A 26,678-nucleotide genomic window follows, 5' to 3' on the forward strand; every position below is an offset into this window, starting at 1 on the left:
TTGATCACGCCTACAGCCCAGTAAAGTTCTCGCTAAACCAGTTTTGATATAATATTTATATTGTACCACAAAAACCATGCATTCTAAAATTCTACTATTCTAAATTATAATGCATTATGTTTGTTAATCTAAACATTAGCTATAGATTCCGCCTACTGCTCAGTAGATTTCTCACTAAACCAGTTATATATTCTACCACACTTAGAAGTATTTAGAATATCCTTCAGTTTGTTCTCAATAAAAAGGCATTATGTATTAAACTTCAACATTTGCTATAGATTGTTTTGAACCTATTCAGATATCAGAAATGATAAGAAAAAAGAAAAAAAGGTTTTTATAGCAGAGTACAGTGAACACTGGCCTTTTGCGATCACCACTGTTAATAAAGACCACCTGCTAATTGAGACCACTCTCCAAAGGTCCGAAATGGTTAGCTATTACACATTTCACCTGTGTATAAAGAACATGTAGCCATATAGACTAATGTTCCCTTGACCCACGGGTGGTCTTTATAGACAGGTTTGACTGCATGTATATATTACAAAATTTACATAATCATGAAGAAATAATTATGGAAAATTATCTATGGGGTATTTTGTGATGTAGATTGATATATCTCCAGTGTGTAAGTTTTCAGGAAAATTATAAGGTTTACCAAAAAATCATTCTGCTCATCTCTAGACATTATAACCATATATGATTTGTATAGCTATAAATCTCTGTGTGTATTGATTTTGTGTGTACCCAGCAGTTTGATGGATTAGTGGAAACCTTATTCCCGTTACTTTGACATTTCTCAGTTGAAGCTCATAATTATCATGCTCCAATTTTACTGCAGTGATGCTTTTATTTTTACCCTAGCACTGGCAAGTTTTTTTCTCCATGAATGTCTTAACAGTACATCTTATTAATATTGGTAGCAGTAAACCTTTCTGACATCCACGTGAATTATTTTATTCAATCCTATGCACAATATTTCAGAAACATATATTGTCGATTCAAAAGAGAAAATTTCATGACTTGCGCCCTATATCCAGCATCAAGCTCACGTCCATGAAGGCACCAAGCTGCCTAGTCAAACTATCCATGTCCTTAAAAGGACGATTTAGTGGCAAAATGATACTCGGCACGATATCCTGACATGATCATTGTGGCAATTAAATTATTTATATGCATGGATACGCTGTATACGTGGTATAATTTGAGGTATAAATATATTATTCCCATTAAAACAGTGACCATTATGTTGAAATTAATTAGATTTCAGTGATTGCAAATACAATATTTCATGGTTTCTATGGTAACCAAGAAGCGGTTTATGGTAACAGTCATAAAATAAGTATTGATCAGATAAATACATTAAGGGAAATTTTTTATTACAATTCATTTCACTTGAATATCAATATTATTAGATGGAGAATGACAAAGTCTGATGTCTGGAAATTATCTTTCCAGCCAAATAACTTTTTTTGCTAACAAAGCATAACACTTTAACAGTTTTGAAGCTAATACAACATAGGAGTGGTCCGATTAAAAAATCTGTTATTCAAATACAAATCTTTTTAAGTTGCATTTAAGGTATATATGTAGACGTACAACAATTGCATTGTTTTATGTATATTTAACATAAACTTACACTCAGATAAAACAGGAATTGTAATGTAAGCAGGAAGTGACCTTGCACTTAGATTTTGATCTGTGTATGAGAGACATTTAAGCTTCGTTAGAAGGAAGTGATATTAGATATAACATCTTGTGTTTTTGTGCATACATGCATATTCCGTCTCTGATAAGCTTAACTCCACTTTAGATGATACAAAATTCTCAAATGTTTTTCCTTACATCTCCAATTCCTGTGTTATAATTGGAAATGCATTGTTCTTCCATTGGTTGTTCATGATCAATTGTGAGTCAAGCAAAGTATAGGCTGAGGATGGATAGGTGAGAACTGCTTTAAGTTCTTTTTATTTTATATTTTAGGTCGCCTTAGATGAAGTCTCATGTTAATGCTTGAAGGAAAAAAAATAAAGGGAGACCATTTATTCTATCTGTCCATTCTAATATTGTCAAGTCTTGGTCAATTTGCTTCTAAATTATAAAGATTTTTTTTTCTAAAATTTCATCCCCTAAATCTAATGTGCAATGCATTGTCACTGTGATATGGACCACCTTAGTCTGATGAGATGATCTGTGTTGTCCAAATGATACTTTAAAAAAAATTACAAAGTGATCACTGATAGAAGATGTGCAAATCTACGATCCGTAATGTTGAGTTTTGGTGCTTTAAAATTAAACAACTGTATGCCTAAATGCAAAGGTAACACATGTACCTGAAAAAACTGTCATTCATTTTAAAAACATAAACAGAATAATGCTTTATAATTTTTGGTGTTCGCAAAAATTTTAATCCATTTCCTCTACAGATTGTTTTATGCATCATCTCAATGTTTAGCATCCTACAATAGTAGCTTGTGTTCTGACCTTTACTTAGAATTAAAGCCTGGTGGATTTAACCAGAATACCTGGGTTCAGCTGTCTTTTTCACTGTGATGTTGGATAGGCTGCTGTTGATTCCATCATGGTGTATTTTTGTTTGCTACGATATCCTGATGATAGTCTGATAAACCATGGCATATATATACAGTATCCTGATGATATATCCTACTGCTAACCTAGATAAGGAAGGCTTCAATGTAATCGCAGCATAGATCTTATTTTTGTATTTCTAGATAAAGAGGTGCAAATTAATCATTTGTAAGGTCATGTTTTATGGAAAGTAACAATGGATTCCATTTAATGTCATGAAAATCGCCAAATTGAAATAAAAAGTTTCTGAGCTGTTTTGCAGAATTTCCTTAAATTAATGAAGACTACATGATATACTTCTCAGGAAAAATGTGCTGAAAGCCATTGATTTGTTTTTAGATGTGTTTGTTTTAATGAATATCAAAAGATCTATGCAAGAATGAAGAAAATATTGATATCATCTCCATTTAATTATCTTTCTTTCTCAGAATCCTAACCATGTAGCGACCAAGAGTTTTGATATATTGTTTTAGTTCCAGCATATATATTAGTAAAACCAGTGCCTGTTGCCCTAGTCTGTCTGCAAAAGGCTGAATAATAATGGGGTTACGTATCAAAGCTATTGAGTTAAAATTGAGTATAAATTTGTTTATGAGTCTCAGACATCTTGAGTTTCAACGAAATGGTGACATATTTGTTTCTGTTCTGGCATTCAATGCTGTTATCTAGCTACTATGAGTACCATATATTATAGTTACACAGTTTGTTAGTGACCTAATATGGAAAAGAATTAAGGTTTAAAATCGCCTTGCAAGATACAAGTAACGAATTTATCCTGTCAAAGTCCCTTTCAATGAAGTAACTGCAAAATGCTAAATGCAAAAAAAAAAAAAAAAAAAAAAATACTGCTGTTGCTCAAAAAAAGAAATTTTATTGGAAAAAACTTATTGATCAATATAGAATTCACTTCAGATAATTTGACGTTGACTTAATCTTTTTTCAATGTTTCAATGACTCCTTCTTATTGTCTAAAGCTTGGCCACGATAATTGGCTGAATCCAGCTAAAAATGGATAATGTGCTAGTGTTGTACAATGTATTTGACGTCAATGTCAAATGTGTTATTTTGTCAATAACTCTTTAAAAATATGAGTGTCTTTCTTATGCATGTTTCCTTGGTAAACTTATATCTTTGTTCTGTTTGAATACCTTTCTGATGTTAAACCCATCTTATCAAACTACAAGCTCGATCGTCATATCTTTCCGCACAAAGTGATTTCGAATATTGATTTCCCAAACTGAAATGAACTATTCTGTTCATGTATTTGCAATTATATCATGGGAAGGAAAGCTTTTAGGCTGTTGTAGATTTCACTAAATATTTCTCTTGTATGGATTATTGATCAATGCATCTTTTATGGGAATTAATTCTTGGTGAAATGTGCACATGATCACGCAGCTTCCTGTTTTAGTCAGAGACGAGAGAAACTCATATAACGCTCTTTTGAAACAAGATTACTGTGTTTTTCAATAAAGAAGATCTTACACGGCTTAGCTGTATGTTTATATATCCTGTTCAAGTAACTAGAACAGTTACCGAGGCAAGTACTTGTCAATTGTATGAATTGCAGATTCCCAATACACATGGGCGTTCTGTACATGTGTATACTGTATGATAATTAGAACAATCTCACCCTGTGCAGCAGTTTAAATTAAGTTCCCTGGCCTTTTTTTGCTTGGGAAATTTTCTTTCTCTCCAGTCTCCTATCATTTTATGGCGGTCTGATTTACATGCACACTTATAATATTGCTGTGATTGAGAAGAAATTTCAATTTTCTATATCCCTTGGACTTTCCATTAGAGTAGAAAATATCTGCACACAGTTGTATGTCTGTCATTCATTAGATAAAAAACATATTAACAATTCTAATGAAATTTCTCTTTAGATCTCTTGACACGAGAATTATTTATGTGTGTATACATAAATAAAAAAACAATAATTAATACGTTCCTTTGTTGTATTAACATACAGATTAATTGAGATCAAATGAATATCATTTAAACAGTGTAAATATATACATCCGGTTTTGTGTACAGTGGCAGTGGTACACAGTGTTGTAGGAATAGTGTGTTATTTATTAGTGGTATAGTACTATACTTGTTAAGTAAGGATATAATCCTATTAGATGGTACATTCGTCATTCTCTCTACTGCCTAATTACATCACATAAAGTCGGTGTAAATGTGCCTCGCTGTCAACAACCTATTAACCTCTTACCTTATCACTGTGTATATGACAGCAAGAAGTGTTTCTCATTAGTTCTGGTGTACAGAACTGACAGAGTTGTCTCCCTTTCTCATGTCTTATGACACAGTATAGGGAAGGTTATTTTAGAGACTGGTGATCAGTCTTGCTATAGTATTTTGAAATCACTAAAATTTGGCTTGTTTGTCTCTGTGATGTAATCTGATTTCAGATTTGACCAGACTTTTAGTTTCAAGCTAGGGATACATAATCTAGTATTAGAAGTCTGCTGAGAAAATCTCATAACAACATAGCGGCTCTCAATAAAGTGGCCAGTCTAGGTATATACATAAATGAAGATACAGAGTTAAGCCCTAAGGAATTATAAATTAGCATCAGCCTTGCAATTAAACTATGAATTATCTACCGTCTTTCATAAATGATTAAGTGCTTAACAACCTAGCTCATCTCGAATGATTTATGATTGCTTTGATATATAGAATTAAATGTACAGCTCATGATACTATCTGATAGTTTGCTTACTCTGCAATTTATGAACCATGGATAAGGCTGAAACTCAACTATATATTTATATTGATTTGACATACTTGTCCGAAGTTATGTTCATTTTACATTGCTTTTTGGGGGTGGAGGTCACAGGATGGCAAGTAGATCCATCATTTAGTTAGAAAATGCTCCCAAATTCTTCTGCCTTGTTTACCATTTCCAAATCTAAAAAGTGAACAATGAATCCACCAAGTCGTAAAATTATGTAGATCATATTTGATTAAACCCTGATCCACATCAACGTTCTGTCAAATAAGGAAAGTGATGATTGTCCTCACAAAATTAACTTTAAATACAGTAATATCTAAACTCCAAGGGTTGAGATGTGCACATCAAATCTGCTACATTTACATATTTATGTAGACATATTATATTTAGCATATAAATTAGAAAGGGTCTAAAGATTGAAACTGAAAATGTTTGAAACATTTTGTCTTTACAGACTGCCTGTTCAAAATATGTCCTATGAACCGATATTCAGCCCAGAACCAGTTCTGGACAGCACAGCGTACTGGCGGAACAAACCTCACCAGTGCTCCAGATACAGTTCTTCTAAAGAAACTACACGTAAGTCTTAAGCAGATTCACCAGTTAACATCAGTTCCAATAAAGACTAATGTTTTAGTTATGTATATGATGTAGCAATATTGCAAATTAAGCTAACTTGAAAAAATTATTTTAACTTTTAAAATTTAAGTGTACATTCTTGTACCTGTTTCCTAGCACTGATACTCGATAGGGACTTAAGATATTGAATTCTAAAGGATTTATAAATATTAAATTCTAAAGGATAAAGTTTTAACTTTTTCAATTGAGTTTATAATTATTTCGCAACTGCCAAAGTAGTATGGTATTCAAAATGAAAACAATTGTAAATCTTGACTTCCAAACAAGCACAGATTTGGCTAACCATAATTCAAATAAAACTTTCAGTTAAAGATTTATATTGCATCCAGATTGGTAAAGCTGATTTTTGATGTCATTGAAGCCGATGTGTTTCTTTTTAGCATGCCGCGGAATTGGAGAAAAAACAGAACGAGGCTGAGAATAAGAAGCAGCTAGGGTCAGAAATCCAGTACGGCAATGTGATTCAGGTAACAATTTTACATGTTTAGATCTGTTCATAATAAACTGACTATCTCTTGACAAATCTATATGAAATGTGAGTTATGTACACTAAGACATCAAATTGACTTTTTATGGCATTTTCTGTTAAGTTTGAAAGAACAATTTCCTGACTGTTTCTAGCAAATTCCTATGTCTCATAGATATGCAATTTTGACGTTAATACATAAAACTTTTTTGTTTGTATAAAGTTTTATGATAATTCATTTTGTTAGTCATAATCGAAAGAAACATACTTGTTTATCAAAGCAAAAGTTGTTTAAAGATGTACCATTGATTTGAAATCCTAAGGCATACAAGTATTAAGCAATTAGTAAGTAAAATTATGGTTAAGTTACTCATATTATCCACAAGGAAAGGGTTGATCAGAGAAAATAATAAATTAAACATCAAATCATTCAATGATATTCTTTAAATGTACATATTTTAGTGTTAATCATATTTCAGCACTTTTCACGTCAGCAATAAAACAAAATTGTGTTAATTCATTATTGCACTAACCTGGTCAAAATCGTGTTAGTGCTAAAATTTGATTGCACAAAAATAAGTACATTTTCTACAGTAACTCTTAAGTGATGAAACAAAGAATTTATTTATTCCATAAGCAAAAAAAAAAAAAAAAAAAAAAATATATATATATATCTGATTCTTAAGTGATGAAACAAAGAATTTATTTATTCAATAAGCAAAAAAAAAAAAAAAAAAAATATATATATATATATCTGATTCATAAAAACTTATTGTTGAACAAATTGATAAAGCTAATGCCTCAGGGTTGGGGGTTTTGTGTAATGCAATACATAAATATGATGGCTCAATCCTTGTATGCCCAGCCACTGATTCCAATTATAAAATGTAGACCCACTGTATATATCACAAATACCAGCTATTTCTGGAAACATTACGCCTATTGACGTCATCTTAACTATTCATAACTGCTCCGTGCAGCTGATAAAAGAAGCTGGGAGAGTTGATTGATAAGGATAACTTGGTTAACTGTAATTATACCATCTCCCTGCAGACTTGTCAGTTCTAGAGGGAGCAATTGATCGGTAACATCACACAACTCCTGACAGAGCTCCAGCATTATTTATGATTCTCCGATCGGGGATCGTCTCAATAAGCGTGTCATCTGATGTATTCTAGTGTTGTATCTAGTAAAATCATTATGTCCCTATTTTCCGGAATGATACTGAAATGCTGCAAAAATTGCTGCAAAGAAGAATTTATCACTTTTGTGAGTGGAATTTGGTGTTTATAACACTCCTGAAAGTGTTTAGATTGCAATATGCAGTTATTGTTGTATCTAAACGAGATGCTCCATTTCTACATAACACCTACAGAACTCAATCCAGACAGCCAGAAACAATATTCACTATATATAGTCTAAGATATTAGTTCCATTGACATTTGTTCCCTGAAATTGGATTACTCTATACAGAATTCTATTATCAAAATACATTACCAAAGGTTGTGAACAACCAAATCTGATCGGTGTCTTGTTACCAAATGTTACAGTATGTTTGTCAGGTTGTTTTGTTATTGGATCACAGAACCAGCATTCCTTAAATGTCATAAGAAATTATAGAGTAGTTGTCGTCGGAATACGATCCATCATACGATTCTGTTCAGAATGTGATATGTCATAGGATTCTGTTAAAATTTATCAGCTGCCATTGCCTTTGGTTCTATAGTTTCTCTGCCAATAGGGCTTTAGAGCAATGCACTCCCAAACGAAGCATCTCAGTATCAATTAGGTCTAGTTTATATTGATTTTACAATATTTCCCTGTGTGAGAAGATATTAGTTAGGCCTACAGATTGTTACTGTATAACTTGACACCTGTCTTCATATCAAAGCAATAAAGAATATCGATCCATGCTAACCAGCTCCTCTACAAGCATCAGGAGGAATATGTGGCACTTATGATAGTAATACTACAATAATTATGATGGCTTGATTTGTGTCTTCAAACTGTTAATGCAAACTAAATTTTACATAATTTTAGTACAAGTGAGCTAGCTTATGGCATCACCCTTCCAGTATCTGTTACCCAGTCAGTTGGCTATCCAGTCATCAACTTTTCCCTATAAACAACTACTCTATAACTAAGAAGTCCAGATACATATCATTGTACATGGAACATTGTTGGTATGAAGGGCTTCCATGTTCGTTCAAATAAATTGGCCTTACCTTCATTAAAAAACAGTTGGGATTAAAAAGGCTACAATTCTTTGGACAACTTCTTGCCAATAACTGAGAGACCTAGTTGATATTTGATAATGGACCTGTGGCATACTATGAACATAATATGATTTTCAGCTTACAAACTAGTTCTCATGTGTGTATAATTTTATTACGTAGGTGCACCAATTTTGCAATTTAGAAAATTTTGTAGCCCTGAAAATAAAATTAAACAAATTCATCCTTTTGAAACCAAATTTACAGCTGAGCAAGCTATTAAAACAAACATTTTTATTTAACTTTCCAAGTTTGACTATTAGTTTATTGAATAATTTGTTCACTTTTGTCTGTTTGATGTTTCAGTTACTCCATCTGAAGAGTAACAAATATCTGACTGTCAATAAGCGTCTGCCTGCCCTACTGGAGAAGAATGCCATGCGAGTGACCTTGGACACAGCAGGAAATGAAGGTTCCTGGTTTTATATCATGCCCTTCTACAAACTCCGACAGGCTGGCGATCCGGTACGTCCACTATCGTTTAGGCTTTGTATTGTTTGATGATTAAATATTTCCTAATAACGCTATCATTGTTTCAATGAAATGAATTTAAATTCAACAAACAGGAAATATAAATAAATTTTGATATAATTGGTGAAAAAGAGGGGGAGAGCTAATTTATCGGATACCAGAGTTTTGATAGCTATACACTATTGCCAGTATTGGTCAATCAGTAAAGCTTTACATATCAACACAATTTAGATAAAATAGAGTTTTGACCTGATGCCTTTCCTTTGGTGTATGTTATTCTTATATCTGAATGTAAACATTTGATGTACCAATAGCTTTATTGTCTTATTCGATGTTCCTTTCGTTAATTTTCTTTTAAAAAGTCTGTTGCAAATGGTTTCCAAATGCCACTGATACATTGAGGTAGTGGCTGGCTCTTTCTTAAAATGAACACAAAAAATGGAAAGAAAAAAGGTGTGGAGGAGAGGAGAAAGAGAAAAATGGGACTGGGAGGGGTGGATAAATAAAAGGTGGTGGATCGGAGGAAGGAGAAAAAAAGAGGATGGGGATGGCAGGAAGGAGAAAAAAGAAGTCGGGGATGGGAGGAAGGAGAAAAAAGAGGTTGGGGATGGGAGGAAGGAGAAAAAAAACAGGTGGGGGATGGGAGGAAGGAGAAAAAAGAGGTGGGGGATGGGAGGAAGGAGAAAAAAGAGGTGGGGGATGGGAGGAAGGAGAAAAAACAGGTGAGGGATGGGAGGAAGGAGAAAAAAGGGGGTTAGGAATGGTAGGAAGGAGAAAAAACATGCTGGGGATGGGAGGAAGGAGAAAAAACAGGTGGGGGATGGGAGGAAGGAGAAAAAACAGGTGGGGATGGGAGAAGGAGAAAAAACAGATGGGGGATGGGAGAAGGAGAAAAAACAGATGGGGGATGGAAGGAAGGATAAAAAACAGATGGAGGATGGGAGGAAGGAGAAAAAAGCGGGTGGGGATGGGAGGAAGGAGAAAAAAACAGGTGAAGGATGGGAGGAAGGAGAAAAAAAGAGGTTGGGGATTGGAGGAAGGAGAAAAAAGGGGTTAGGAATGGGAGGAAGGAGAAAAAACATGCTGGGGATGGGAGGAAGGAGAAAAAAGCGGGGGGGATGGGAGGAAGGAGAAAAAAACAGGTGGGGGATGGGGAGGAAGGAAAAAAAAGCGGGTGGGGGATGGGAGGAAGGAGAAAAAACAGGTGAAGGATGGGAGGAAGGAGAAAAAAGAGGTTGGGGATGGGAGGAAGGAGAAAAAAGCAGGTGGGGGATGGGAGGAAGGAGAAAAACAGGTGAGGATGGGAGGAAGGAGAAAAAAGGGGGTTAGGGATGGGAGGAAGGGAGAAAAAAGAGGTTGGGGATTGGAGGAAGGAGAAAAAAGGGGTTCGGAATGGTAGGAAGGAGAAAAAACATGCTGGGGATGGGAGGAAGGAGAAAAAACAGATGGGGGATGGGAGGATGGAGAAAAAACAGGTGGGGATGGGAGAAGGAGAAAAAACAGATGGGGGATGGGAGAAGGAGAAAAAAGTGGTTAGGAATGGAAGGAAGGAGAGAAAAAAGAGGTTGGGGATGGGAGGATGGAGAAAAAACAGGTGGGGGATGGGAGAAGAAGAAAAAAACAGGTGAAGGATGGGAGGAAGGAGAAAAAAGGGGTTATGGATGGGAGGAAGGAGAAAAAAGGGGTTAGGGATGGCAGGAAGGAGAAAAAAAGAGGTTGGGGATGAGAGGAAGGAGAAAAACAGGTGGGGGATGGGAAGAAGGAGAAAAAGCAGGTGATGGAAGGAGAAAAAAAGGGTGAAGGAAGGAGAAAAAACAGGTAAAGGATGGGAGAAAGGAGGAAGTGGAGGAAGGAGAAAAAAGGGTTGAAAAGGAAAGAGAAAAAAGGGTTGTGGGAGGAGAGGAGGAAAAAAGAGGTGGGGGAGATAGAAGCATTTGAGAGGCATGTTCAGTAAAATATACATGTGTTCTGTAAAATGTGTAGCAACAGTTTACCAGAAATGAGATAACACTAACAATAATTAAGATGTTATTACACTGTTATATAGGTTGTGGTTGGTGATAAGGTGGTACTCAACCCTGTCAATGCTGGGCAGCCTCTACACGCCAGTACCTACGAACTGATTGACAAGCCGGGCTGTAAGGAGGTAGGTTTGTCAGGATTCTGCTACAGCAGATCCTCGAAAAACTGGACACTTGCGTCCCAAGCTGAAGCTGTCTAGACTGCCAAATTCTGTCTCACTCAATAATCAAATCTGTTCTATGACATTTAGGTCAGGATTGTGGATTTCTCAGACGATCAATGTCAGAATTATCTACTCTAGATAGTTCTTATAGTTGCTTACCAGAAATGTCCCTGATTCTAGTTTTGATTCTTTGTACAATTTAATTATCAACTTTCAACAACCTTTTAAACTTTACATCTTGTTAAAATCAACAGTGTTAAATTATTATCCATGATAGCAAATTCTTGAAAATTTGTCAGGATGTATGTGAATGTCCTTCTAAAATAAAGCTAGCATAGTAAATTCAATTTAATCTAAAGCAAATCAATGCATTTTTTGTATTTGAATAAATATGGTAATGTTTTACATAAGAGCTGTATCTGAAATTTAGTAAAACTTGTTATATTTCAGGTAAACTCTGTAAACACTGCTAGCCCAGCATGCTGGAAAATGACACTGTTCATGGACTACAGAGAAAACAAAGATGAAGTTCTCAAAGGGGTAAGATATTCTGAAGAAGTTTCAAAAGATTTTGAATTTTCGAAAATGGTCAAAATGTTTATTTCGCAGAAAAAGTTCTGATTCAGCTATATACTGGTTCTTGAAAAATCACTATATCATGTTACTTTAATAGGTTTGGCACAATTGTGAGGAAAAGAGATGGAAAATGTTACTTTGATTATATTGAATACTATACATTATCATGAGCAGTATTGTGCAGTATTGATATTTAAGGAAAATTAAATATGTACTTCTATTTTGTGGTATATATTTGTAGGGAGATGTAGTACGACTCTTCCATGCTGAGGAGCAGATGTTTCTGACGTGTGACGAGTATAAACGGCAACAATTCGTGTTCCTAAGGATAACTGCCAGGCAGACCGCTACCACAGCAACCAGCTCAAAGGCATTGTGGGAAATTGAGGTATTCATCGAACAAAAGTTTGATTCTTGATAGTGCTAAATATGGAGCAATTATCAAGTGTTGATTGAGTGATAGCTTTTTGGTACTCTACAGAAGTACAGATGTACTCTGTAGTATCCTGTAAAATAATTCAGTAACCTTGTTTGTCAACTATTGGTGCTGTATTTTCTGTTGGTTTAATTAAGATGTTTACTACTTTTAAAGGCTTCATTCATAACTACAGAGTTTGCCCTCGGTATTGTTTATATATGAGGTCAGTTTTAAGATGGACTCTCTGTATCAATGTCAATTGAATGCATTATCAGTATAAAGTGAGGTCCTTTAAATGTCTTTTTTGCAAAAACTAGCTAGATGTTGTAACAAAATATTAAAACTTAATACAATCAAACCTGTCTATAAAGACTACCCAAAGCAACCATGAAAAAATGTATTTATAACCAAGTGGTATTTATACACATGGCAATTTGTGTTGAAATTGACCAATTGGAACACTGACAAATTGGTCTTATCATGCATGTGGTCTATATTCGGTCTTTGCATATTACAGAGTTAGCTCCCTCGCGGGTAGGTATCGATTGTTACGGCATTATTTTGTGAGCGCAATTCACGTTGTTTTCTCCAAAACACATGACGTCACACTCACAAACACATGACCTCACAATCAATACCTACCCGCAAGTGCAGATAACTCTGTATGTAATATGCAAATTCGGAATACTGAAGTGGTCAAAAAACAGGTTTGATTTTATTGTCAAACTATAATTTGATATTGTACATTTAATTTATTGTTTGTAGGTGGTACAACATGACCCCTGTCGAGGTGGAGCAGGACAATGGATGAGTCTGTACAGGTTCAAACATCTGGCTACGGGACAATATTTAGCTGCGGAGGTAAACTTTACTTCAACTAACACATAAAATACATCCAAGTTAAAAAGAGGAGTTTTTGTTATCAGCGAAAATTTTGTCTTTGCATATAACAGATTTAACTCCATTGAGGGTAGGTTTCATTGTGACGTCGTTATTTTGTGATCGAAGTTCACATTGTTTTCTCTGAAAAGTTGCTTAATGCTTTAATCAATCGCATAGTGGAACAGTTAAAGAAAATTTGATCACTCCATATTTAATAGAAATTAGATAAAGTCTTAACTTAACTAAATAAAAATATTCTTTACCAGGTATTGACTGCTGATTGATGGTTTTTCTCTGGGTACTCACACTTTCCTCCACCACCTAAATTTGGCACATCCTTAAAAGACAGTAGCTGTTAATTGGACCTTAAACTTATCATTTGACCTTTATTTATTCAAGGTGGACAAAGACCAGGCCCCCGATACGATGAGGAACAAACTACGGGGGACCAGTACGACCCCTGTCTTCTGTCTCGTGTCTGTACCTCATGGTCATGATGTAGCCACCATATTTGAGCTGGATCCTACCACAATGACCAGAGATTCACATGTACCTAGGTATAACTGGTGCTATAAGATTTCATTTTCTTACTCAAATGGATTATAGTCTATTGTCCAAAGAAATAATTCTAACCAATAATGCTAATAATGCAACACTAGTTAGTGACATATATCATATTGTAATTTGAGAATTAATCTTGATGTTTTTGCCATAAAACAGGGGACATTTAGGTTAACCAAGGCCTGTCCATCAAGTCTTTGTGGTCCTTTCAATGTCATAATGGCTCTCATCACCTGCCGATTTCATATTATTGAAGTGGGAACATTTAAATCTTGCAGACATTTCTAGTTCAGTGACATTAAATGATAGTTTCAAGGTTATAGTAAATTTTTAAATACATTTTGTGGATGTCTATTTTGATGACAGTTATATTTACATTATTAACCTTTGATCTGTGATTGCCTTAATCAAACTTTTATCTATTCAATAATCAAAATAATATGTGTAAGACTGACTCTCCTTTACTGTACGTGTTGTAGGAACTCGTTTGTGCGACTACATCACCTATGCACCAACAGCTGGGTCCATAGCACTTCCATCCCGCTGGACAAGGACGAGGATAAACCAATCATGAAAAAGGTACATGCTTCTTCATTTTGTTTCTGTGAATGATAATTGCTAGACTTACCACCAAACCCTAAGTGTTTGATCAAAATTCACTGCTAAATTTCAAACTAGATGATTAAGTTGTATTTAAAGATGCTCCACCGCCGACAGAGCATAAATGATATTCATCATTTGAACAATAATTGGAGTTTAATCGTATATATATATATATATATGTCTAATAAACACAAAAAAATAACATAAAATAATTTATTTCGCCTTTGGTGCATCACAAACATTACTTCATTTTATATAAGATATAGTGCCACAGAATTTTTTCAGGATGCAATTAATTATTTTTTCATATTTTTAACTTGAAGTAAAATTAGAAGCTCAAACTTTTCAATGCTGGTAATGGTGTAAAGTAAGTAACTTTTGTAACTGAAGAAAAATACTAAATCATCTGCTGCTGTTTTTGATAATGAAAAAATACCATTTGTCAGTGGTGGAGCATCTTTAAACATTAACTAAAAAATCAAAAGAAGAAGACAAAATATCACTTTTCTGTCGCTAGTAGCTTTCAGAGTTGCACCATCCTTCTTCAGGCGATGTCCTATTTTAATGTCCTATTGCTAGAGTAGGCCATTTCTGTAATTGCCCCATATTCAATTTGTATACATCAGGAACAATGATTTGATAATGAGTAATTAGTAAATCTCTACTCTAGGTTGGCTGTGCTCAGATAAAGGAGGATAGAGAGGCATTCGCTATAGTACCGGTCCCACCATCAGAAGTCAGGGATCTGGATTTCGCTAATGATGCCAGTCGAGTACTGGCTGACTTTGCTGTCAAATTAGAAAAGGGCTGTATCACACAGAATGAAAGAAGGTATCACTTATTGTATTTTCAGATGACACCTTGTCATGTTGACAAAATTGGGCTTATATTCCGGAGTCCTGTTCTTGTTACGAGATGGATATAAGTGTGTTTTAACAAATTGTTCAGTTGTGATTTACCTTTTATTGAAACAATTAGGGATGATTTTCTGCATGTTCACAAAGTTTTGTCAACGAAGATCTCTTGGGTTGCTTTAGAAATAGTTAATTTTTTTTCTGTGAAAATCTAATAGATCTTCTTTTTTGATAAAAACTTGGTACATATTATTTTCTTGGTAGATTCATATTTAACTTGAATCTTGATGTTTATCGACAGATTTGTGACACAGCTGTTGTCTGATATATTACACTTTGTGACCCAACAAGAATCTCAAAACACAGGAGGAGACCCACTCAAGGTGGAGATGGCTAAACCCAAGGAGTGCAGAGAGAGACAGAAGCTGCTCCGAGAACAGGACATCCTCAAACAGGTTTGTCTGCTCAGTCTAGTTGTCTTTATCCTTTAATTAATAGTTAATAAGTCATTATAAGTGGCTATGTTTCGGCAGGATGTTCCCCTTTATCACCGGCCATCACTTGTTTACACGGTTTCCATCATGTGTTACTATGATGCATCAATTTCTGTTTCTTAGTTATTAACATTCTAGATATTTAGCCTGAGGAAAGGAGGGGGCTGGGCATCCCCTGAAAGGTGACCCTCTACCCTGTACCCTGTACCCTGTGTATTACGGACTATCGGCTTGCGCAATGCGCGGGTTATGACGCCTTAGATGTTCGAGTGAATTACAATAGATTATGAAGGAATCTTATTACTTGATATAAAAGCAATTTTTCAATTACTTTCATACCAATGATTTAAGTCGGTAAATTTATTCCGAGTCATACTTGCATACCTTGTACCCTGTACCCTGTACCCTGTACCCTGTACCCTGTACCCTCTACCCTGTACCCTCTACCCTGTACCCCTACCCACTACATGAGTTGCTATTACGGACTATCGGCTTGCGCATGCGCGGGTTATGACGCCTTAGATGTTCGAGTGAATTACAATAGATTATGAAGAAATCTTATTACTTGATATAAAAGCAATTTTTCAATTACTTTCATACCAATGGCAGTCGGTAAATTTATTCCGAGTCATACTTGCATACCTTGTACCCTGTACCCTGTACCCTGTACCCTGTACCCTGTACCTTCTACCCTGTACCCTGTACCCTGTACCCTCTACCCTGTACCCTCTACCCTGTACCCTCTTACCCTGTACCCCCTACCCACTACATGAGTTGCTATTACGGACTATCGGCTTGCGCATGCGCGGGTTATGACGCCTTAGATGTTCGAGTGAATTACAATAGATTATGAAGGAATCTTATTACTTGATATAAAAACAATTTTTCAATTACTTTCATACCAATGGCAGTCGGTAAATTTATTCCGAGTCATACTTGCATACCTTGTACCCTGTACCCTGTACCCTGTACCCTGTACCCTCTACCCTCTACCCTGTACCCTCTACCCTGTACCCCCCCTACCCACTACATGAGTTGCTATTACGGACTATCGGCTTGCGCATGCGCGGGTTATGACGCCTTAGATGTTCGAGTGAATTACAATAGATTATGAAGAAATCTTATTACTTGATATAAAAGCAATTTTTCAATTACTTTCATACCAATGGCAGTCGGTAAATTTATTCCGAGTCATACTTGCATACCTTGTACCCTGTACCCTGTACCCTGTACCCTGTACCTTCTACCCTGTACCCTGTACCCTGTACCCTCTACCCTGTACCCTCTACCCTCTACCCTCTACCCTGTACCCCCTACCCACTACATGAGTTGCTATTACGGACTATCGGCTTGCGCATGCGCGGGTTATGACGCCTTAGATGTTCGAGTGAATTACAATAGATTATGAAGGAATCTTATTACTTGATATAAAAACAATTTTTCAATTACTTTCATACCAATGGCAGTCGGTAAATTTATTCCGAGTCATACTTGCATACCTTGTACCCTGTACCCTGTACCCTGTACCCTGTACCCTCTACCCTCTACCCTGTACCCTCTACCCTGTACCCCCTACCCACTACATGAGTTGCTATTACGGACTATCGGCTTGCGCATGCGCGGGTTATGACGCCTTAGATGTTCGAGTGAATTACAATAGATTATGAAGAAATCTTATTACTTGATATAAAAGCAATTTTTCAATTACTTTCATACCAATGGCAGTCGGTAAATTTATTCCGAGTCATACTTGCATACCTTGTACCCTGTACCCTGTACCCTGTACCCTGTACCTTCTACCCTGTACCCTGTACCCTGTACCCTCTACCCTGTACCCTCTACCCTCTACCCTCTACCCTGTACCCTCTACCCTCTACCCTGTACCCCCTACCCACTACATGAGTTGCTATTACGGACTATCGGCTTGCGCATGCGCGGGTTATGACGCCTTAGATGTTCGAGTGAATTACAATAGATTATGAAGGAATCTTATTACTTGATATAAAAGCAATTTTTCAATTACTTTCATACCAATGGCAGTCGGTAAATTTATTCCGAGTCATACTTGCATACCTTGTACCCTGTACCTGTACCCTGTACCGTGTACCCTGTACCCTGTACCCTCTACCCTGTACTCCCTACCCACTACATGAGTTGCTATTACGGACTATCGGCTTGCGCATGCGCGCGGGTTATGACGCCTTAGATGTTCGAGTGAATTACAATAGATTATGAAGAAATCTTATTACTTGATATAAAAGCAATTTTTCAATTACTTTCATACCAATGGCAGTCGGTAAATTTATTCCGAGTCATACTTGCATACCTTGTACCCTGTACCCTGTACCCTGTACCCTGTACCCCTGTACCCTCTCTACCCTCTACCCTGTACCCTGTACCCTGTACCCTGTACCCTCTACCCTGTACCCTCTACCCCCTGTACCACCCCTACCCACTTCATGAGTTGCTATTACGGACTATCGGCTTGCGCATGCGCGGGTTATGACACCTTAGATGTTCGAGTGAATTACAATAGATTATAAAGGAATCGTTTCAAGGAACATCTTATTAATCAAAATCAAGATATTTCTCAATTACTTTCCTGACAATGGCAGTCAGTCATTAGATGTATTGTCATGTTGTATAGCACGAGTTGGAAGGGGTGACCGCATTTTGATGTTGATCGAAAATTAAATACGGCTGCCGTAACGTCATACCGCAAAAGTTTGAAATAGCTATAAATAAAAAAATGATTGAGATACAGGAAAAAATGTTCATGATGAATGTAAATAGTATTAAAGACTTACTTTTTTTCTAATATATCGTTATTAGATCAAATAAAAAAGTTCGCTATCGGGTCAAAGTTCACCTTTTTTCATTTTTGAAAAATGTAGCCTGTATGCGGGGCAACTTCACCCAATATACGTTTATACACGCATGCGAGCGTCATTGATGTTTCAATACCAATACTGCTGTATTTAGCACTTTGCTTGTTAAATTCATCGAAGACAGCAAATAATAAAAACATGCTTTATTTGACTTAATATCATTAATTACAATTGTACATAGGTACATGTAATATGTAATATTGCTCTCACATCTTCAAACTCAAGAACATGTAATCATTAACGGATGACGAAACGTCCGCAATGCACTTTCCCAATTTAGCATTTACATTAACTTTGTCAAAATTACACCATGCACGCATTTTTACACAGATTCAAAATCACCATATTCTATATCCATACAGTTACAAGCTTAAAGATATAATGTAATGATCTACAGAATGTTAAATCAAATACATTGCACAACTTTTATTGTATGTCGTTCAGCAGGTAAATATATTTTCGCGACTGTATATGTTACAATTTACATTTGTTAAGAAAGATTTAGCTCTTGCAATATGTATTTTGAACAACAAGAGGCCCATGGACCTTAACAGGAATGTGACAAGATGTTTTAAAGTTTTCCCTGGGGGTCAATCATGGACGATATGTGTATAGCGTGAAACTGCCATTGCATACTGATAGTTTAAATAAAGTATGTGTGCTAATTCGAGATGCAATTATAATAAACTATGCTCAAAAGTGTTCATGTATTTTACATATCCTTTAACAAATAACAACCTTATTCTATGAAAGGCAATAGGAGTGTAGGTCTAGAAAATATTCCGAAATAAACCAAAGTAGCTTTGTAAATTGGTTATAAAACAAAAATATTTTCAAAGCTTTTTAAAGGCCAACACTTCTTGGAATAACTTGAATTGTTTGGTAATTTAACTAACTTCAAAATCAAATGTTTTGAAATTTAACCAAATTAGATGTGTACATTGATAATGAAACAACAAGTTATACAAAGCTTCTTTAAGGCCAACATTTCTTGGAATAAATACAATTATTAAATAATCTAAACAAACCACAAAACCAAATGTTTTGATAAAGTATGTGAAACAAACATTAAATCTTGATACAAGTATGCATAACCACATGACATAATCTCTCACTTTTATTATTATTCCATATGCAATTCTTATTGCAAAGTTATCAAAATATCATATGTATTTAGTAAATATAAAGGTATGTTGTAGAATATGTCCTATAAACATTTTCTTATACATGTTTTATGTACATCCAACTAAAACGTGTGAGGCCCATTATATAAGTATACCTCTTATAATAATATTATAGCAAGGAATGACTACAGGATCTGAGAAACAATTACAGATTATAGTTATATTTGAACCACTGGAGTGTCCCATATGTAATTGTGGAAGATTTAAATTCGTTAAAGCATGCTCTAGATGTTGCATAGTAATCTATGATAAACATTTACAGCATGGTTTTGAAGATTGTTTTATCTAGACCAGAAATACTTCAAACAAGAAGTGCAGTCCTATGACATAATGTTTTTTCAATGTGGTAATTTTAGTGAATGTGGTATCAATCATGGATTTTAATAAAACTGCACTGCTTGAGCTGCCTTCTTTCACATTAAACCAATTTTAATCATTAGTGATTAGAACACCTTTAGATGTGCTTTTAAGATGGCACCATGGCGGTTATTTTAATTTCAGATTGTACTGTAAATATAGCAACACTGGGTCTATGTTATATCAGGATCATTCCAGGCAAGCTTGAGAAGAGGTTCAAAATACGTTTTCAAAATGGTGGCCATCCTGGCTTTAGGATAAATCGAAAACAATAACACTACTTGGTCATGACCAGGTCAGGATTTCCGGCAAAGTTTAGCTTAATGAGAAAAAAAAAGTATAAAAAAAAGATATGATAACTCACAACTAAGCATTCAAAAATTAAAATCTAAGTATTGATCAGACTATACAATTATAACAAAAACCGACACACAACCCATGTTTACATTATACTTGTCGCACAGTATCTTCAGAACAGAACCATCGTCAGTAACCAATGTAATTAGCCTATACTATGTACGTTGCCGTCTGGTTCCGGGTGTAAAAGGAGCACGATATCACTACGATAAGTTTGGTTAGTAATGGAATGTATTCGTTCGAAAAAATTATATCCTGGAAAAAGAGGTCCATGTGTATTAACGGTAATCTTATTATTGACACAAAACACAGAGAGACTATAGTTGAACTGTGACCTCAACTGAAGGTAAAGGTCATTGATTTGAACACATTTGGTAGCCCGTCCTCTATCATGCTACATAGGAAATGAAATATCTCTATGGTCTTACATATTGACAAGAAGTCGTTTTTAAAAAACCTTTTCGACCCTTGTGCTTCGAATGAAGGTCAAGGTCATTTATTTGAACATATTTTTTAATGGAAAAATTATCCACGGTGGACTGCACACGTCGATTGATGACGCATTGCCTAAAAACGCGACTTTGTTCCCAAATAAATATGCAAAACTTCTGACAAAAAAGACACTAAAAGTTAAATTTGAGGAAGCTAGACCTTTTCAGTACTTTCTGACAAAGTGGCAAAATTCAAGATGGCTGCAAATCAGTCTTATTGTTTACTTTTAATATTCAAAATGTAATTACAATGTCTTGGGACAAATATAAACCCTAAATTTGAAATTTCAGAAAGATGGCTTTATAATGTTTTAAGAAAAAGCAGTAACAAACTCCTACTATCAAAATTCAAGATGGCCAACTACCGGCCTTCTTGTCCGATTCTTCCAAAATTGCAATATGCAATATTGCCTATTAGAGCGGACTGAAGGGTGGACAGGAGACCACGGACTGAAGGGTGGACGGGAGACCCTGGACTGAAGGGTAGACTGGAGACCACGGATTGAAAGGTGGAGGGGAGACCACGGACTCAAGGGTGGACGGGAGACCCTGGACTGAAGGATAGACGGGAGACCACAGGACATAATGGTGGACGGGAGACCACAGACATAATGGTGGACGGAAGACCACGGACTGAAGGGTGGACAGGGGACCACGGACTGAAGGGTGGACAGGGGACCACGGACTGAAGGGTGGACAGGAGACCACGGACTGAAGGGTGGACAGGAGACCCTGGACTGAAGGGTGGACGGGAGACCCTGGACTGAAGGGTAGACTGGAGACCACGGACTCAAAGGTGGACGGGAGACCCTGGACTGAAGGATGGACAGGAGACCCTGGACTGAAGGATAGACGGGATACCACGGACTGAAGGGTGGACAGGAGACCACGGACTGAAGGGTGGACGGGAGACCCTGGACTGAAGGGTACTGGAGACTGGAGACCACGGACTCAAAGGTGGACGGGAGACCCTGGACTGAAAGGATGGACAGGAGACCCTGGACTGAAGGATAGACGGGATACCACGGACTGAAGGGTGGACAGGAGACCACGGACTCAAGGGTGGACGGGGAGACCCTGGACTGAAGGATAGACGGGAGACCACGGACATAATGGTGGACGGGAGACCACAGACATAATGGTGGACGGAAGACCACGGACTTAATGGTGGACGGGAGACCGAGGACTGAAGGATGGACGGGAGATCACAGACTGAAGGGTGGACGGGATACCCACGGACTGAAGGATGGACGGGAGAGACCACGGACTGAAGGATGGACGGGAGACCACGGACTGAAGGATGGACGGGAGACCACAGACTGAAGGAAGGATGGACGGGAGACCACGGACTCAATGGTGGACGGGAGACCACGGACTCAAGGGTGGACGGGAGACCACGGACTTAATGGTGGACGGGAGACCGAGGACTGAAGGATGGACGGAGACCACGGACTGAAGGATGGACGGGAGACCACGAACTCAAGGGTGGACGGGAGACCATGGACTGAAGGGTGGACGGGAGATCACGGACATAATGGTGGACGGAAGACCACGGACTCATGTGTAGACGGGAGACCACGGACTGAAGGATGGACGGAAGAACACGGACTTAATGGTGGACCGGGAGAGACCACGGACTGAAGGATGGACGGGAGACCACGGAATCATGTGTGGACGGGAGACCACGGAATCATGTGTGGACGGGAGACCACTGACTCAAGGGTGGACGGAAGACCACGGACTGAAAGGTGGACAGGAGACCACGGACTGAAGGATGGACGGGAGACCACGGAATCATGTGTGGACGGGAGACCACGGAATCATGTGTGGACGGGAGACCACTGACTCAAGGGTGGACGGAAGACCACGGACTGAAAGGTGGACGGGAGACCACGGACTGAAGGTGGACTACCTGATGACATATTTTATACTTACGATTCCATTGATTTTCCAATGGGTTTTTTCTAAATCAATACGCAACGTCGACGTCTCTATTGTGACGTCATGATAACGTCGAGTTTTCACGCCATTCTCGAATTTTCTTCAAAATAGTACGAAGAAAAAGAAACCTACCAATCAAATAGTAGAATTTAGTATAAAAACAATTAAAAAGTAATTATAAAAACATGCATACAAATTGAGGGTAGGTATATTTGTTGGGCTTTTTTTCCAATCACAATATTTGTTGCTTTTCGAAACATTTATATTTAATTTCTCTTCGTTTTCATAGCTAAACTGGCTTTCTGATTGGTCAATACGTTTTTGAATCCGAGAATGGCGCGAAACCCCGACGTTATCGTGACGTCACAAAGACATTGCGTATTGATTCGGAAAAATGAATCCCTTAAAAAATCACTGATTCACACAGTTTGCAAACAAATTGTTTTTCAAACCCAATACATGTAATATCTAAATAAACATTAATGCTTAAATATTAACAATTAAAACCACTTGAACAACACTCAAATGTCACAACCAACCTTTCGACAAGGTTTGAACAAAAATTCCTTCAGCAGAGAAGTCTAACAAGTCTAACAGGAGACAAAAACAGCAAAGTTCATTGTGCCTTGAAAGCTGGTCCCTGCTTTAATGGACTCACTTAATCCGTCGTACTCGTACCAGGATCCCGCAAATTTGATCTTGGCAATGAAATGGGACCTCCTACAGATAGTTACAGCAAAAAGTGCATAACTGGAACAAAAAAGATGAAAACTACTTTTTAATGCGAGTTTATGTACATGTATAACCAACAAGTAAAACCTACACTAAATAGAGTCATCTGAGATAATTAATACAGAAAATTAATTTTAAACCATACCCTTTTTGTTGATGCGTTTCGTTTTACATCTTACAATGAATGAAGGCTATGCTTTGGTGGCGGATTATCGCCTAAGTGACATAAATTTATAGTCAGGCGAATATCGGACAAAGTCAAATTGATTAGTTTGTGACAATATAGCGATTTGGAACGTTTAAATTTTAGGTAAATTTGAATAAATAGTACATTGTAGCGGAATGGAATATTGTTTTCTACTGTTCAGATAGAAATATAATATAATTGAATATTCTCCTCCAGATTTTCTGAAATCTCCTATTGTCAAACCATTTAGTACAATATATACTATTTTTCATCATAACTTCATTAAATGTGTATTCAATTGATACGATTAATGGTCCTTACCTCTTCTCTTGCACAGTCAGTCTTTGATCGATGTCGTTGATGGTCAAATTTCGCACACGGGATAGGAATGACACGTCAATAACCAATATTTCTGGGGCCCTGTCTTTGAATCGCCTTTGCGTGAAAGATCTTGTGCCTTTGCAGATTTTGTTCCTCCTTCAATCAATACAATCAATAAGAATTGATTTAAAGGAGGAGTGTCAATTTGGGCCCTCTGGTTGGCATGACCGATAAGCATTATTTTTTGTTTACAGATACCCGGGGGTTTAGGACATCATGATATGAAATATGATTAAGGTCAGGTCGGAGTCCGTTGTGAGTTATGGGGGGTTAAACAGGATGGATAATTTTCGGTTTTGTCCAGTTTTGTTGGAACCAAATGATATTTTTGAATGATTTTACATGCATTTATATGTTAAAAATAAAACTTTTTTTGAAAATAAAACTTAAGTGTCAAAATATAGGTCACAGTGATCTAATTTTGTAAAATGTCAATTTTGTAAGAATACTGTTCATCTGGTGCCATAATTTACCAGAAAAAAATGTTATATATATATATTATAATAGATTATATTGAGCAATATATATATATAATTTGCATATTATAAACTTAGGCATAGAGTATTGTGGATGGGATGAGATTGGGTAGGGGGTACAGGGTACAGGGTACAGGGTACAAGGTATGCAAGTATGACTCGGAATAAATTTACCGACTGCCATTGGTATGAAAGTAATTGAAAAATTGCTTTTATATCAAGTAATAAGATTCCATCATAATCTATTGTAATTCACTCAAACATCTAAGGCGTCATAACCCGCGCATGCGCAAGCCGATAGTCCGTAATAGCAACTCATGTAGTGGGTAGGGGGTAGAGGGTAGAGGGTAGAGGGTACAGGGTACAGGGTAGAGGGTACAGGGTACAGGGTACAAGGTATGCAAGTATGACTCGGAATATATTTACCGACTGCCATTGGTATGAAAGTAATTGAAAAATTGCTTTTATATCAAGTAATAAGATTCCTTCATAATCTATTGTAATTCACTCGAACATCTTAGGCGTCATAACCTGCCCATGCGCAAGCCGATAGTCCGTAGCAAACATGGTACAGGGTAGGGACAAGGTCATGTAGTGGGTACGGTGGGGGGTACAGGGTAGCAGGGTACAGGGTACAGGGTAGAGGGTACAAGGGTACAGGGTACAGGGTAAGGTACAAGGTATGCAAGTATGACTCGGAATAAATTTACCGACTGCCATTGGTATGAAAGTAATTGAAAAATTGCTTTTATATCAAGTAATAAGATTCCTTCATAATCTATTGTAATTCACTCGAACATCTTAGGCGTCATAACCCGCGCATGCGCAAGCCGATAGTCCGTAATAGCAACTCATGTAGTGGGTAGGGGGTACAGGGTAGAGGGTACAGGGTAGAGGGTACAGGGTACAGGGTACAGGGTACAGGGTACAGGGTACAGGGTACAAGGTATGCAAGTATGACTCGGAATAAATTTACCGACTGCCATTGGTATGAAAGTAATTGAAAAATTGCTTTTTTATATCAAGTAATAAGATTTCTTCATAAAGGAACATCTAAGGCGTCATAACCCCGCGCATTGCGCAAGCCGATAGTCCGTTAATAGCAACTCATGTAGGGTACAGGGTACAGGGTACAGGGTACAGGGTACAAGGTATGCAAGTATGTACCGACTGGGTGAAAGGGGTACAAGTAATAAGATTTCTTACATAATCTAGAACATCTAAGGCGTCATAACCCGGCATGCGCAAGCCGATAGTCCGTAATACAACTCATGTAGGGGGTAGGGGGTACAGGGTAGTGGGTACAGGGTACAGGGTAGTACAGGGTACAGGGTAGAAGGTACAGGGTACAGGGTACAGGGTACAGGTACAAGGTATGCAAGTATGACTCGGAATAAAATTAACCGACTGCCATTGGTATGAAAGTAATTGAAAAATTGCTTTTATATCAAGTAATAAGATTTCTTCATAATCTATTGTAATTCACTCGAACATCTAAGGCGTCATAACCCGCGCATGCGCAAGCCGATAGTCCGTAATAGCAACTCATGTAGTGGGTAGGGGGTACAGGGTAGAGGGTACAGGGTACAGGGTACAGGGTACAAGGTATGCAAGTATGACTCGGAATAAATTTACCGACTGCCATTGGTATGAAAGTAATTGAAAAATTGCTTTTATATCAAGTAATAAGATTCCTTCATAATCTATTGTAATTCACTCGAACATCTAAGGCGTCATAACCCGCGCATGCGCAAGCCGATAGTCCGTAATAGCAACTCATGTAGTGGGTAGGGGGTACAGGGTAGAGGGTACAGGGTAGAGGGGTACAGGGTACAGGGTATGCAAGTATGACTCGGAATAAATTTTACCGACTGCCATTGGTATGAAAGTAATTGAAAAATTGCTTTTATATCAAGTAATAAGATTCCTTCATAAT

At 37.1% G+C, this 26,678-nt stretch overlaps 1 protein-coding gene across 1 annotated transcript in view; it reads left to right on the forward strand.

The window, feature by feature from the left end:
• The window catches only part of LOC138336069 (inositol 1,4,5-trisphosphate receptor-like), a 125,749-nt gene that overhangs the window by 27,571 nt on the left and 71,500 nt on the right, over positions 1-26,678 (forward strand). Inside the window, exons 3-13 of the mRNA XM_069285354.1 lie at positions 5,781-5,905; positions 6,346-6,432; positions 9,011-9,169; positions 11,223-11,321; positions 11,811-11,900; positions 12,178-12,324; positions 13,120-13,215; positions 13,636-13,793; positions 14,277-14,376; positions 15,071-15,231; positions 15,556-15,709. Coding sequence (XP_069141455.1) covers positions 5,781-5,905; positions 6,346-6,432; positions 9,011-9,169; positions 11,223-11,321; positions 11,811-11,900; positions 12,178-12,324; positions 13,120-13,215; positions 13,636-13,793; positions 14,277-14,376; positions 15,071-15,231; positions 15,556-15,709 — 1,376 coding nt within the window. The remainder of the gene's footprint in view (positions 1-5,780; positions 5,906-6,345; positions 6,433-9,010; positions 9,170-11,222; positions 11,322-11,810; positions 11,901-12,177; positions 12,325-13,119; positions 13,216-13,635; positions 13,794-14,276; positions 14,377-15,070; positions 15,232-15,555; positions 15,710-26,678) is intronic.

Source organism: Argopecten irradians, chromosome 12 (genome assembly GCF_041381155.1).
Source record: "Argopecten irradians isolate NY chromosome 12, Ai_NY, whole genome shotgun sequence".
Classification (NCBI taxonomy): Eukaryota; Metazoa; Mollusca; class Bivalvia; order Pectinida; family Pectinidae; genus Argopecten; species Argopecten irradians.